Here is a 15,034-nt window from a genome sequence, read left to right as displayed (position 1 = left end):
CAGCCGATGATCAGATGACTGAAAAGGGGAAACTATTTAAAACTCTAATCACACACTTGATGCTAGTTTATACGTTTTCTTTGAACGGTGCTTTTACAGACGCGCACCAAAACGCATCACCGGCCGGCTCAGTTGCTCTTTGTCACCACTGGATCTAAACTCACTCACTACAGCGCTACCGGCAGCAGCACTAAAAGATTATTTTATCCTCCCGGGAAGCTTTTAATTCCTCCACACTCGTCTGGGACTGAGAAATGAATCATAAAGCTCTTTTACTGTGGATTTTCCTCCAGTGTATCGCTGCGCTCTTGTCGCCCGCTTTTGGGGAAAACGCTGTTCTTAAAGGTAAGAAACGGCTTTGTGTCTATTGTCCATTCATTTATATCATTTACTTCTTCCACAGCCTCCAAGACAACTGTCAGAATCTCATACTACAGATATAAAGTAGGCAAACGTGCTTGTGAAAATCTTTGAATTGAAAAGGATAATTGGTCGCCTGAAGGTTAAATTTCCTCACATTAATCTTCTTAATTAATCTGCATTTTTGGGCTATTAGGGGATAAATTACAAATCTGAACAAGTGTGGCGGGCAGAGTGAGACAGAAAAGCGGGGATGGATTTGAAAGACGAGACTGCGACGTGTCCTTTTTGGGAGAGCAGCAGCAGGAGTCTTGACGCAAAGTAGCTCCAAGTGGAGCTGGACACACAACGCCACGTCTCTGTGTGTGAACTATTTGGAAAGACGTTCCGCTGAATCCGCGTTTTACCGCCGACCGACCGCTCAGAGGCGTTTTTAACAACCCAGCTGAAGTCATTTTGGTCTGTGTGCCCCTTAACCAGAGGGTGTTGAGTTCAAGATTTAAATTCAGATCTGACGTTTGAGCTGTGCGCGGCGGGATTTAATCCAGTCTGCTATTAATTTACTCAACCCATTCATCAAGAATCAAACATAACAAAGAAATCTATTAAACTAAAGCTCTATTTGGGCCATGCAGCCTTAAAATAGCCCTTTTTATTACGAACATTTCCAGAAGTATGATTTACTTTATTAAAATCTGTGGATGAACGTTTTCCAAAGGCTTTTTGCATCAGTTAATTGCGTAAACTGTGCCGTTTTAGCCCCAAGGCTGTCCTGTGTTAAAATCAAGATATAATTATAAGAGCTCTGGCTGTGAGTGTGTGAAATCTAAAATAAAAGAAGACAAGAAGGGTGGCGGTGACATTTGGCTCTGCGCCTCCGTCTCCGGTACAGCTTGCACCCAGCCGGCATTATTGTAGCAGATGTTGGCTGCAAAAGCGAGTTGATTGGCTGTCTCAGCCGCTCCTTGGGAGTGTGAGGAGCGATTGGCTGGTTGGTGTGTTTTGAAGTGGAATCGTTCTTAGTCCGATTCATGTTAAGGCATCAGTAAAGCAGTGGAGAAATAAAGTGAATCTGAGCCTTTGCTCACATTTCTGTGTATGTTCCCTCAGGTGAAGACAGTTTGGATGAGTTGTCAGACATCAAAGCTCTCGATGGCAGTGTCAAGTACAACATGAGGAAGAGTTTCGATCTGGACCAGGAAGGATGCTACCTGCAGGCTGGCAAGAAGGAGTGTCTAGAGGAGTGTGGCTTCAATGCTACAGCCAAGACCATCTTCATCATCCACGGGTGGACGGTGAGTATGAGCTGAAATGATTTAGCTGCAGACTCTATCTGTCTGTATCTGGGTCACTCTTGAGAAACTGCAACCCTGACCTCTCACTGACTGAAGGGAACGTCTGTGTAGCATGCATGGATATAACACTTCTCTCCAGCCAGACCACTTTTTGATTGCTGGAATTTGTCATGTGGATGTGAGATGGCAGAGTGCAGAGTATCAGAGAGAGGTCAGCAGGTTAAAGTAGTCTTACTGAATGAATGAATGATTCCTGTTGGCTTTGTCTCTCAGATGAGTGGGATGTTCGAAAGCTGGATGCACAAGCTCGTCTCTGCAGTGATGCAGCGTGAAACAGAAGCCAATGTGGTTGTCGTTGATTGGATATCGATGGCTCAGCAGCTGTACCCAGATGCAGTCAACCACACCCACAGTGTCGGCCTTGATATCGCCACCTTGCTCAACTGGCTTCAGGTGTGTACACAGTCATTTACACTCTTAAACGCTTGTGAAAATGTGTTTTTATCTCTGGTTTTATTTGCACGTTAAAAAAAAAAAAAAGAAGAAAGAAAGGTCCAAAATAGGAAAAGGTCAGTAAAACACATGTACTCTTAGAAATAAAGGTGCTAATTAGAATCTTGGACGGTTTGTTGGCTTGTCTCCATAGCAGAACCCTTTTTGGTTCTTGGTGGAACCTTTTTTTCATAAAGATTCCCTCTGGAACCATTTCAGAGGGTTCTACTTAGGACTTTACACATTTACATGGTTATACTTAAAGCCATCTTTGAAGATGGATAGATTGATAGATTGAAGATAAAAGATTCACTTTTAACCTCCTTGTGAGGGTTCTATGACAAACAATGTTATATTCAATGGATGAGGTAAAAATGATCAACTTTGGCTGAAGAGTGTAGGGATTTATGGGGGTTCCAGGAATATCTTAATTTAAAAATACCATTTGAGGATGAGGATCTTACAACAGGCATGCTTGAAACAATCTTTGGAAAAACGCTTCCTGGTTCTTTGCATGAAAATGGTTCTTAATGGAACCCTGAGTATTACAAAAAAATCCTAGAACCTTTTCTTTGAAAGTTTTTTTTCAGAGGCATATGGTTCTGGGTAGAACCTCAGCCCTTCAGGAAGATCCCCTTTGAAATCTTTAACTCTAAGAGTGTGTGCAGGTGAGGCAGAAATCCACCCCAAGCTTATCTGAAAAACTCACCTAAAAGAGAGAAAATATATCTAAATAGATTTAAAAAAAAAAATATGCCTAATCATGTTCTAAGTTATGATTAGTTTCCAATCAAATTAAAGCAAACCAAAATCAAACTATTCATTTCTAGATTTAGATATGGACATGGATAATCAAAAATCGAAATAGAATAAAACATAAAATGGCAAATGAGACCATAATTTAGACTGGGGAGCAGTTTTTACATTACCTTTACCAAATCATGCAGACGCACCACAAGGTTTCTCTGCAGGCTGTTCAAAAAAAGAAATTGTCACCTGCAATGACACTGAAGCAGGTCATCGAAACGTTCCACTGAATACCACTGTACCCTCATGCTCATGTCATCACTCACTGTTGACGTAGCATGGTCTTAATAAAGCCAAGGTGTCTTCATAAATGATTTATGGTGTAGAGTGTGTGTGTGTGATCTGAGCTGTCTTGGCAATGAAGTCAGTAATGCAGAGTGACAGAAGAGCAGCAAATCCATAAAGCCTGCCCCCCTTCTGTCTTCCATTAGAGTGATTTAAGAGATCACATCCTTTTATGAGCATGACAGAACTGTCAAAACGTGTTTGAAGAATTGAAGTGGTATGATAAATATCCAATTTATCACCTAATGGTGGCTGTTCTGGGAACTCCCACATCACCCTGAGGCTTATTTGTAGTATGTGGTTGCCACACAGCAAAGGATACTTTATATTTTGCCTCTTTTAGTGCCTCTTAGATCAATGCTCATCAGAATTTACCAAGGATCATGGTCTGTTTAGTACTTCTGAGGCAAAGACAACAATTCCCATTCAGCAGGACTGTCACAAAATTGGACCAGTGCACGAATGGCAAGTGAGGAGAGTTTTCAGGCAACCTGCCACGTAGTTGTAAACATAGACAAAGAGTATTTCATGGAGACAAACTGAGACAGATGGTGGAGGCGCTGTAGCATGGAAGGGACTGTCAGCAGACTCTGTCCGGGTTAACTGAGCTTGGCTCAGCTGCAGGCACGACTGATCATTGCTGGCTCAAATCCAGGACTTGTTCAGTGTGGGTTAGTGTTCATGGTGGCAGCTGCTGATGTGAGTGTTGCAACATTTTTTGTTTCTCTCAGGAGGAGCAGCAGCTTCCTCTGGAGAACGTGCACCTGATTGGCTACAGTTTGGGTGCTCATGTAGCCGGCTACGCAGGAACGTATGTACGAGGGACCATCGGCAGAATCACTGGTAAGTTAAGTGCAACGTGAAACCACAATAAATGTTCCTCAAAGATGGTGCTGCCTCATTTCACTGACTCATCTTTTATTTCTAAAAGGTCTAGACCCAGCAGGACCAATGTTTGAGGGTGTAGAGGAGCAAAAGCGCCTCTCCCCAGATGATGCCGACTTCGTGGATGTTCTGCACACATATACTCGAGAGGCTTTGGGTGTCAGCATTGGGATCCAGCAGCCGATTGGGGACATTGACATCTATCCCAATGGTGGTGAAGTGCAGCCTGGCTGCGCACTGGGTGACGTGCTGGCAATGGCTGGAAGTAAGTTCTTAAGAAATGGCTCTTTGTTTTGTCTCTTTGAGGACCAGCTTTGCACATTAACACAATACTTTCCCACTGAATTGTTTAATCTAGTAGGTTTATCCCATTTCTATACATCCTGAACTTTTTCACTGGCATAATTCCTAGCATTTTACTCTTTGTTTGTACCCAACCTGTCTCAAGGAGCTATAAAAAGGGAACTGGACTTGCTTGAAGTCCTTAAACACATTTTACCTCTCATCTGAGAGACTTCTGCAGTTCTAACTGACTAATGGGGAGTTCCAGGCATTTGAGTTCTGATACTCTTCAAGAACCCAATTCTCTTCATGAATTAATCAAGTCCAGTTGCCTTTGTGTAGCTCCTGGAGATACTGTGATCTGGATGACTGAGAATCTTCAGACATATTCCTGACCTGCCTTCCTCTTTTTCTCCAGATTTCATGGAGGTAATGAAGTGTGAGCATGAGCGTGCTGTGCACTTGTTCGTGGACTCCCTGATGAACAAGGACCACATGAGCTTTGCCTTCCAATGCACTGGCCCTGACCGCTTCAAGAAGGGTATCTGCCTCAGCTGCCGCAAAAATCGTTGCAACAACATCGGCTACAACACCAGGAAGATGCGCAAGAGACGCAACAGTAAAATGTATCTTAAAACACGTGCAGACACACCCTTTGGAGGTGAGTTTAAATAAGGACATAGCCTGGAAATGTACTGCAGTCAGTTTTATCTTTTACTACTACTATGACGTGTACTTCCTACAGTGACGCTGATAAGCAAATAAATAGACATGATGGTTAGAGATATGAGACTTTTATGAACTATCATGTTTTATGATTCCACTGTGTCTACCATAAAATAACAGTGTACAAGGTGGATCAAACATTAACTGTGTATTTATGTTTCTTTTAAGGCTACCACTACCAGATGAAGATGCACGTGTTCAACAGAAAACAGTCAGACAACGCAGATCCCACCTTCCACGTCAAGTTGTACGGTGCCCACAACGATACAGCCAAAATATTTGTTGATGTGTAAGTACAAAATCTAATCCCTGCGCTGACCGCTGTGATATAAATTTAGACTTTGAACCTTGATTGTACTGACCTTTTCAAAGTGTCAGGCTTTTGACATACAACAAGCTCAGACTGGAGGAGGAACTCCAGTGACTTTCATTTCAAGTTTCCATAGACGCTAATTTAAAGATGGTCAATACATCAGCAGTCAGACAGACAACACAGCAGTTCAGATTGTTCACCATGTGATGTTGACTTGACTCACACAGCTGCTAGAACCTCTGTGCAGTTTTCTGGTCACCTCACTTGACCTAATTTCTCCTCCATCTGTCCAGCCACGAAGGAACTGTTGGTCTGAACCTGACGAACACCTTCTTGGTGTTTACTGAGGAGGATATTGGTGACCTACTGAAGATCCGTCTGAGCTGGGAAGGAGAATCTGATTCCTGGAACTCTGTCTGGAAGAACATTAAGAAGACCTTCTGGGCCTGGAACACCAAGCCTCCCAAACCTGTGCTGGAAGTCCGGCGGATTCGTGTCAAAGCTGGAGAAACACAGAAGAAGTAAGTAGGGCGAGCAGCTGTCTAAACGTCACACCTCAGAGGATTTATTTTTTCTTGAACAGCATTTATTGATTTACTTTTTGTTGTCACAGGTTTACGTTCTGTGTCCAAGACTCTGCAAAAACTGAAATTTCACCAGGGGAATCGATAACTTTTGTAAAATGTCGTGATGGCTGGGAAGTAAAACCAAGAAAACGGTATGAAACATGATTAAGTGTTGCATATCTTGCATGAAAGGATTTTTGATTCAGCTAAATGGTGTGTTTGTGTAATTATTCTTAGTTAATGCAACCTGTTTTTCATTGACAGGCTGCCCATGTAACAACTCAGCACTTCCAACAACCAATGCACCATCACCATGGGGACCCGTCATGGATCAGCGAGAAGCACCACCTTCTCTTGATTGAGCACTTTTTGTAAGACGAAGATTGATCGACGCACGGTGGGAGGGGCTAACTGGACTCTTGACTGTACCAGGAAGGTTTCCATTGGTTTCTGGAAACAAGGACTCCGGGTCTGTCCAACCTACGAGACAGCTGGTACATGATGCGCAGGCTGGAAGCAAGAGGGCAGTCCAGAAGTGTGTTCAAGATTGCCCAAGGAGGAGTTGCAGAACGTTCCTTTTGTGTGGACTAGTGATGTAGAATACAGATCTGTGCCAGTGGACATACACCAGCAATTGTAGTCGCTGTACTGTACATTTTTAAATATTTTTTATTTATGAAAAAAAATGGAAGCACTGCAAGACCAACATTATTTATCAGAGCACATCCCATGATGAAGCATATGTTGAATGCATTTCTCCTAGATGCAGTATTTGTGTGTGTGTGTGTGTGTGTGTGTGTGTGTGTGTGTGTATGAGTGTATGAGTGTATGAGTGTGTGTGTATATGAGTGTGTATGTTTTTGTATCTGAGTGTGTGGAGGTGTGGAAGTGTTTGTTTGTGACCAAGAAGTGTGCCTTTCTGCTGAGAGATTACTGATACACTGTATAACTGATAGAGATATCTGATCTCATTGCACACAGTCTTTGAGGTTTTGTGCTGAGTGTTACTCTTACTATATGTGACTTATTTTGGGGGTGTGTTTATGTACATAATGTAAATAAGTTTTTGGAAAAATAAATTCACCTGTTATTTGTAGTAACTGTTGCTATTTTTATGTGTCACTTCTTTCTAGACTTCTTTGCATCTTCATTGTGATCTGCCTCAGTGAGGATGTAGTTGAGTGTAAACTGTTGTTTACTGGTAACTGTAAGTTGACAGTTTCACAACAACATGGCAACATGCAAGTTATGATCAGCATCATGAGATCATTTCCTCTCCTGTTAATTTTTAACTTTGACTAATCGAAACAAATTGCAACTCCTGCTTGAGCATACAAGAGTCCTGTAGGCAGTAGGCGATTTTGTTAGCAAAATTACCAAAATGCATCCTTCTTGTTAACTTGCCACCCCCCTTTCTCCACCCCTTAGTAGCAGAGAGAGTGCAGGGGCAGAGGGGATGTTTAGTCGAATATGTTAGTCTAGTCTGCCAGACTTATTGATCCTTTATCTGATGGTTTGAATTAGTTATAATCTATGGCTCTTCATCTTGGATCTATATTATTCTCTAAACCATACAGCTTCAAAATACAGAACTAACACAGGTCTGTCCTAGTTAAAAATTAAATTAATAAATAAAAAAACAAAAGCAAATCACCTACAGCTCGTAGGACTCCAATGTGTAAGTGATAATCATTTGTGAAACGGGACACTGCTACCAAATCTCTTGTAACACTGACATGTCGATTAAGCTTACTAGTGGATCCAACTCCTGTCAGAACTAGAATTTATCTTAAGTTCAAAATCTGTAAAATTATAAAAGAAACAGAATTCACCTTCATGCTTCCCCAAGAAACATCTCAATAAAATTAGCTATTGGTACATGTTAACCTCTTAAAAAGTTTTTTACCAGAATAAGGACAATTAAAATAGCTTTTATTAAAGATAACTCTCAGTAACTCTCATTTAGTAGGACCTCCTAATTCCAACTTCAGTATTGCTCATGAACTTTTGAATAAATACACCAAGTTGCAACACTTTTTGGCTTGACTAGAAATCACCTGCATAAGTGTTGAGTTGTATTGGTAGAATATTTGCTGTCACACGTTTCAGCATGTACTCACAAGTTTATATTTCAAAATGAAGTAAACTAGATCGACTGGATTGCGAGTTGAAATAAATCAGGAATTCCGCCAGCATTCCTGAGTCGTAATGACTCATTTGCATTTGCTGGTGCACGAAACAGCAAAGTGGCAACATCCTGCTGAACTTTTTCTTCACCCGCTCACGTTCCACTGAAACGTCATGCCAGAAAGACTGGATCACAGAGAGCCAAGTCAAATATTTCGTGTCACACCATCCTCTGAGAAACACCTGGAAGGTTAGTAACAGGACGGCCACATGTAACATCAGATGCTGTGGCAGATTGAATATCCTGTTAGCTAAAATGATTTATGCCTTTTGCTTTATATCTTTATCAACTCTGCTATTTCTGTATATTTTCCGGTTGTAATCATCTTTGGCACTCTGGTCCGCTTCTGTGCATCTCTTTTTGCAGCAGTGACCCAATTTTACTGAACACCAGAAACCTACAGTAACCCCACAAGTCTGTCTGTTGCTGAGAACTTGGAGCTGTTGTGCTCCCTCACTAACCAACATACCACCCAGAGTTGGTTTGGTGACTCACTTCAGTTTCACAGTCACAGAGTCTCTTAGCTCCCATGATGCCATCTGTCTCCCACATTTAATAAACCACGGCCTCTTTCGTCACTGCTGGTTGGCCAGTAAAGCTTCTTTTAAGTCTATAAGTGGAACTACATAATAAATTATAAGTGTGTCCAGCATTAGCCAGAACACAGAATACTGGATCAGCCCAGCAGAACGCCAGGCTTGTTAGTTCTGCAACACAGCTTAATCAAACAGTGACACAGGTCACATCTTCCCTCCACCTGCCATCATCAGAGCAATATGGCTTTTGGCACCAGTGACTTTGACCTCCTCCCAGTTCATGCTGTGATGTTTTCATCTGGTGTTCTCAAACAGCTGATCTTGTGTTGTTCTGGTGTCCAGGGTCCTTGTCATTTCAATGATGTGCTGTTCCTATGTGCTAAAAAAGCCTTCTTGGTGGCATATTTTGACACCAGTTTGCAGTTGGATATATTATTTTAATTGAATAAGGGCAAATATACTTTATGTTGCCTTTTAGTTGATGGTTTACGATTTGCATTGTGCCCCTCTATGGATGCTGCCATTGTTGTATGACATCAAACAACTATTTCTAAGGACTTTTTTAGTAGGAAGATGAACATTTTTGAGAGTTTTGAGTTGTCTGGAACACATTAGAAAGCATTACTGTGACTAAAAGAAAATTAATAAACAGTAAATTAAAAAAAAAAAAAGAAAGCATTACTGTGATCAAAACCAAAGGTACAGTCATATTATGGAACAAAAGCCCATTTCATGAGGTGGGTGTACGTACTGAGTTTCTGAGAGACCTTGCTGAGTAACACCCGGCACAGGTCTTCAGGAACATCAGTCGAGGTTCCACGTTTTAGGTGGTCCTGGGTTTTAATGGGCAGGGATCCAGAGCATCCAGTAAGCCTGCTTCTTGGAATTTGGCCCTGCTGCATATTTTGTTTAAAGGCAGAACCCCAAGAGCAAAATATGGACAAAAGCCAGCTTCACAACTAAAATCCAAAACACACCACAGGAACCCACTATTACTCCAAATTTAACTGACAGGTATTTTAATGCATAGAATACCAGCCAATGATAATCATATCTAAGTTATTATCAGTCTTTGAGGGGTTGGAGGATAGGTACTGTATAAATACACGTGCATACATGAATGTCCCCCACATTAAAAAAATGAATATCAATACGTTTCATATGGTCTAGAGAATATATAGCCTGAGACAGAAACAGAAATCGAGAACTGAAAAATTATTTGCTATTTCAATGGCCCTCACTTTTTAGCCAGAGGATGTTCACCTTACACACTTAACTCAACACACTTTTTGCATGTTCACTTGGTGTGTGAAGTGGAGTGTGCCCCCACACATGAATGGGCACAGCAGGAAGAGACAGCTTTGTGTTTAGTAGACACAGATTACTGGAAATTGTGATGGGCAAATTAACACACACATATGAGTACTTTACTGTTAGCCTATTATATATTTCAGGAATCTAAGTCTTCTGGGAAATACACATTTATTACAAATATCATAATATATAATATACTTAATTATAAATTTTATGTCTCTTTCAGAGGAGCCATTCTCCCTGCAGCTCCTGTATATTTTGAACCCTGGTTATTAAAGTTTATGCTAACATTTCCTTATCTTAAACATCAAGAATAAAACGTGCCTTTAATGATTTCAGATATTGTGCTGATCTCCCGCACTATGTCTATGAATGTATCTCAAATATATAATGTCAAAGAAACTAACTGCTGTTGCTTTATGATCTTTTTTGATCAATCTCAAGATTCAGGGGAACTCCACTGACAAAAACTGAAAACTGAAACCTGAATTCTGTTAGACAAGTGTTAGTGTACCAATTTCATTTTCAGTGAAAAGGCAACAAGACAACAGACAACTGTTGCACACAATGCAACCATTTATGATAATTTATTGAGAGGGGGGACCCCCACTGTTACCACAAAAACTGTGAGGCAGAGTCACATGATCCAAAGAGATTTAAAACAAATTTGTCCAACATTTGCAATCCAACAGCAAATTCAATTGTGCATGTCCTGTGAAGATGGAAAAATACACTTGTTGTAAAGTTGTGAACATAAATGTTTTGGTTTCAACATCCGCCACACAGTGTATCTATCATTGCTTCCAGAACGCTTGGCACAGCACGCCACGAGCAGTGAGTGTTGCTGGTTACTCTGGTGCCACGTGCCTCACAGATTAAAGGGTGGTGGCCCACACATCACCACATGTTGGGATGTTGGCTCAAGCACCACATCAGCAGCTGCCCTGCGGATCAACAGCGAAGAGTGGGAGGGGGAGGTGGGGAAGGCCACCTCACATGATCCCAGCGGTCCATGCATGCACTGATGAAGTCAGAGAGAGGAGCCACTTCAGGATGTTTCTCAAACGGCCACGGTGGAAATGCTGTCAGCGGAGCCGCTTGTTGACCTCTGAATACCCGCTGCATGTACTGTACTCAATGTGATGCCACCTGAGTGACTGTGGCATGCCAGTCAGAGTCTGGCAAGAGTTGAAAGCACGGAGGTCACATGGACTCTTAGCGCTTCCAAGTAAGACGTCCTCCAAAGTTTCTAGGAATGTGGGAGGCGAGAGGGATGAAGGTGGACCTGACTTTTGTTGTTAGGGAATATGTTCTTACATAGGATTATCTGAACAAATAATCTGTTGGATATTTGATCTGAGAATCATGTTTTTGTTGAAGACATGTTGTGATAATAAAGGTTAGAGTGGAGAAGGGTTACACTGGATAAGCAGGCATACAATATTCTGTTTTTACACCGACAAGCTTGGCATTTCTTTTCCATTTTGGCAGCAATGAAGCTAGACTGACAGTCTGTTTGGCCCGATATAAGTCTGTGTTCTAGACACTAATCACATATTTTTGTCTTGACGAGATTGGCAAACAGAAACGCCGATAAAAGAAGAAGAAAGGCAGAGGGCAGATGTATTGTTCCTGCCACTACAAACTGGAAAAACAAGACTCTGTGAAGCCATGCTAGTGGCTCTGTGAAGCTGTGGCCTATTTAAGGTGCCAGCGGGCATCTTCAGAACTGCATGTTAGATAGTGCACTAGCTGCAGGAGGGTTGTCTCTGACCATTTGTCTAACTATAAACACTTGATGTCCAACATGATAAGACAACACGTCCTATGAAGCACTTCTTATAACCTTGCCATTTGGCTCAGAGCTACTTTGAGCTAATCATGCTAACATACTAACTGTGACAACGCTAATATGCTAATGTTAAGCAGCTATAATGTAACATATTTACAATCTAGTTTAGCATGTTAGCATGAAAACATTGTCTAATAAGCACTAAACACAACATACAGCTGAGACAGATGGGTTTTGAAGCCCATATCTTCCAAGTTTATAAGTCAAAATAACAGGGAACCTTCACAAAATAATTATTTTGAGAAATCTTCTCATCATTTTGAGACAGTACATCATTAATTTGTGGAAGTTACACTTTACTTTGACATAGTAAATTAGTTTGAGAATGTTTCTCATTATTTAGAGAAAGTTTTTCATTATTTTGCAGTTTGCGGTTTTGAGGTTCTCATTGTTTAGATATACTAATTCATTACTTTAGGATAATAAGTCATTTTTTTTGAGAAAGTCATCATAATGTCTTATCTTTTTTCATCACATTGATGGAAATGGGCTTCTGTAGATGGGAATGTAATTTTGTAGGTGTTTAATTGTTCAATCATAAATCAAAGCATGGGATGAAGTGAAATGTCTATCTTGTGATGGCACTAGTTTAAAGGTCATGGGCTCACCAAAATTATTACAATTAATCCATGAATATCTGGACCAAATTCCATGGCAATCCGTCTAGTAGTTGTTTAGATATTTCAGTTTGCATATACATGTGAAACTAGCCTCCAAATGAGAAATATTCACAAGCTACAGTAAACGTTGAATTTAAAGCAACTTGTTCTATGAATATGCCCCTGTCTCATTTACTGTCATGCCCTTGTACACTGTCCCTTGTTACATATCTGGGGGACGTCATGACGTCAAGAGGTAGGTAGAGAGTAAGTGCTGACATGCAAGAGATCAAGGTGCACGGTCACATTGAGTATTATTATTAGCCAGTCATAAAACAGCCAGCCAAAATGAACATCCAATCGGGGATCACATTCTTGGAAATCTATGTTTATGTTGTGACAGTACGTACCATGTTTGTTTACAGGTGGTTATAATTACTCTGTCACCTGGTCTCTGTACTGTACGTGTGTGTGAGTGTTTTTGGATGTGTGAGAGCAGCCAGTTTTCCATGAGTGCCCTCAGCTCCTATTGGTGCACACGTCAAAACTTGACACCACTGTTATGGTGTCACATTTGTTTCCACTGTGCTTACTTTAACTGTACAGTGTGTGAGTGTGTGAGACCTATGTTGTGTTGTACAATATTGTGACTGGCTGAGCAATGTGTCACAGTTTCAGCTGTTGTTTTAGTCATGAAGTCATCTTTTTCAACTTCCAGGGAGGAATTTCTGAGGTCAGCTTCATAATCAGAGGTCTGAGGGGGAAACATCACAGACCTTCTGGTACAACGGAGGAGGCAGAGGTCACAGAAACAAACTAAATAATAATATCAATTTGCCAGAGTTTGGTTCCCATATTTGGCATGTATGTTTGGATTATCAAGTTTTAATTAAGGTTGCATTCATCGGTATGAAAGTTTATCAAATCTGTCCAGCAGGCTCGAGTTTGTTTGAGGTCAGGCTTGTGTTATTGCAGTTATGACTGGCAGTGATGTGCTTGTTCATGTTCTCAGTTTTGCTGAAACTCAATCTGTTCTTACCAGCATTTAGCATATTTATAATTAATAGAATTTTTTACTGGCATCGCAAAAGGACAAACAGAAATTTTGACACACAGCTTTCACACAGCATCTTATTATGTATGTGGACCAAGCAGAAGCATAAATGTCATTCCTGAAAATTTATATAAAACAACATTTGTGTAAAACAATGGTAGTTATTATTTCTTGTATATTTTAATGATATTTTTGGATCATGTTCAGATAAATCAAAGCTGACGGTGAGTACTGAAAAAAAAATCACTTTTCTTGCAGTGACTGTAACACGTTACAGTTACTTTTATTTTGTATGTCACTCTCCCGTGCTTACAGTAACCTATCAGACGCATGAAAGTTTGTGTGTGTGTGTGTGAATTCTTGAGTTACAGCCAGAAAAGTGATCTAAGCAAATCTACGCAGTTCGTCTGTGAGTCTAAGTAGATGTTTGTACCAAATTTGAAGAAATTCCTCTCAAACACTCCTGAAATATCGTGTTCACGAGAGTAGGATGGACATACGGTTACAGCGCCCTTTGACCACCAAAATCTAATCAGCTCATTGTTGAGTCCAAAAGTGGTCAGATTCCCTCATGGTGGTCTTGAGATATCGCCTTCATGAGAATGGGCTGACCTGAACTCATAATGCCTCTGGTCATGGGTGTCGCTGGCGTGGCGGTGTAACAACAAGGTTTTTCAGAAATTGTGACTCACAGAGGTCCTTTAGCATACAGTCATGAACAAGCATGATCAGTATGATGGGTATGCAAGAAGAGCTGCGATGACAAGCTTCACGTCTATTGGTCACACACACACAACACACAGAAGGGATTGCATAATCTTACCAGTCTTATTCCTGACAGAGATAATAATAACAGCAAAGATTAATGTTACACATGAAAAATTAACATGGATAACATTAGCTAGCTAACTATATTTTCTCTGACTGTATGTGCAACTTATTTCAATGTGCTTGTGGAGGTTAGCAACTGCAGAGGTATTCCTCGTGTTCTCTCAATCCACAGAATTACAGCAGACTAGTTTTAACAAAGGTATACACTGCAAACATAGTCAAGTAAAAAGTACATCACTAGCTCAAAAATATACTTAAGTAAAAAAGTAGGGAACATGAAAAGTACTCATTCCTTCCATTACTTTTTTACTCATGCAATGTGATACACACACCCCAAGCAGAAGCATAAATGACATGAGCATTTATATAACATTCTGCATGTGGTTTAAGTCTTATGTTGTGTGGAAACAATGGTGGTAAGTTATACATTTTTGTTAGAAAAACTGTATAATTTGGTGATTTTTGGATTATGTTATGTAGGTAAAACAGTTACTCTACAAAAGAGGGCTAAAAATGATGGCTATAAGCACTAGTAAATAATAAGAATGGACTTTAAAAACTCAACTTGTAAACCAACAAGAACTCTTTACTGTTTTTGTTTTGTCAGCAGTTGTAAATAGGCTGGATTTCGATTATTATATTTCATATT

The 15,034-nt window shown here is 40.5% G+C and overlaps 1 protein-coding gene across 1 annotated transcript; it reads left to right on the top strand.

Annotated features, from left to right (window-relative positions):
* The first annotated feature begins 53 nt into the window (after positions 1-53).
* On the top strand, positions 54-6,819 carry lipg (lipase, endothelial). The gene is made up of 9 exons (XM_084728618.1): positions 54-345; positions 1,471-1,655; positions 1,929-2,108; positions 3,971-4,082; positions 4,171-4,389; positions 4,825-5,067; positions 5,301-5,421; positions 5,739-5,966; positions 6,059-6,819. Exons 1-9 carry the CDS (start codon positions 255-257, stop codon positions 6,174-6,176), a joined length of 1,497 nt encoding a protein of 498 aa, XP_084584744.1. The 5' UTR covers positions 54-254; the 3' UTR covers positions 6,177-6,819.
* The last annotated feature ends 8,215 nt before the right edge of the window (positions 6,820-15,034 follow it).

This window comes from Lutjanus erythropterus, chromosome 10 (assembly GCF_056507025.1).
Source record: "Lutjanus erythropterus isolate fLutEry1 chromosome 10, fLutEry1.hap2, whole genome shotgun sequence".
Taxonomy (NCBI): Eukaryota; Metazoa; Chordata; class Actinopteri; order Lutjaniformes; family Lutjanidae; genus Lutjanus; species Lutjanus erythropterus.
Note: the sequence above shows the minus strand (reverse complement) of the source record. Positions and strands in the feature narration are given on the sequence as shown.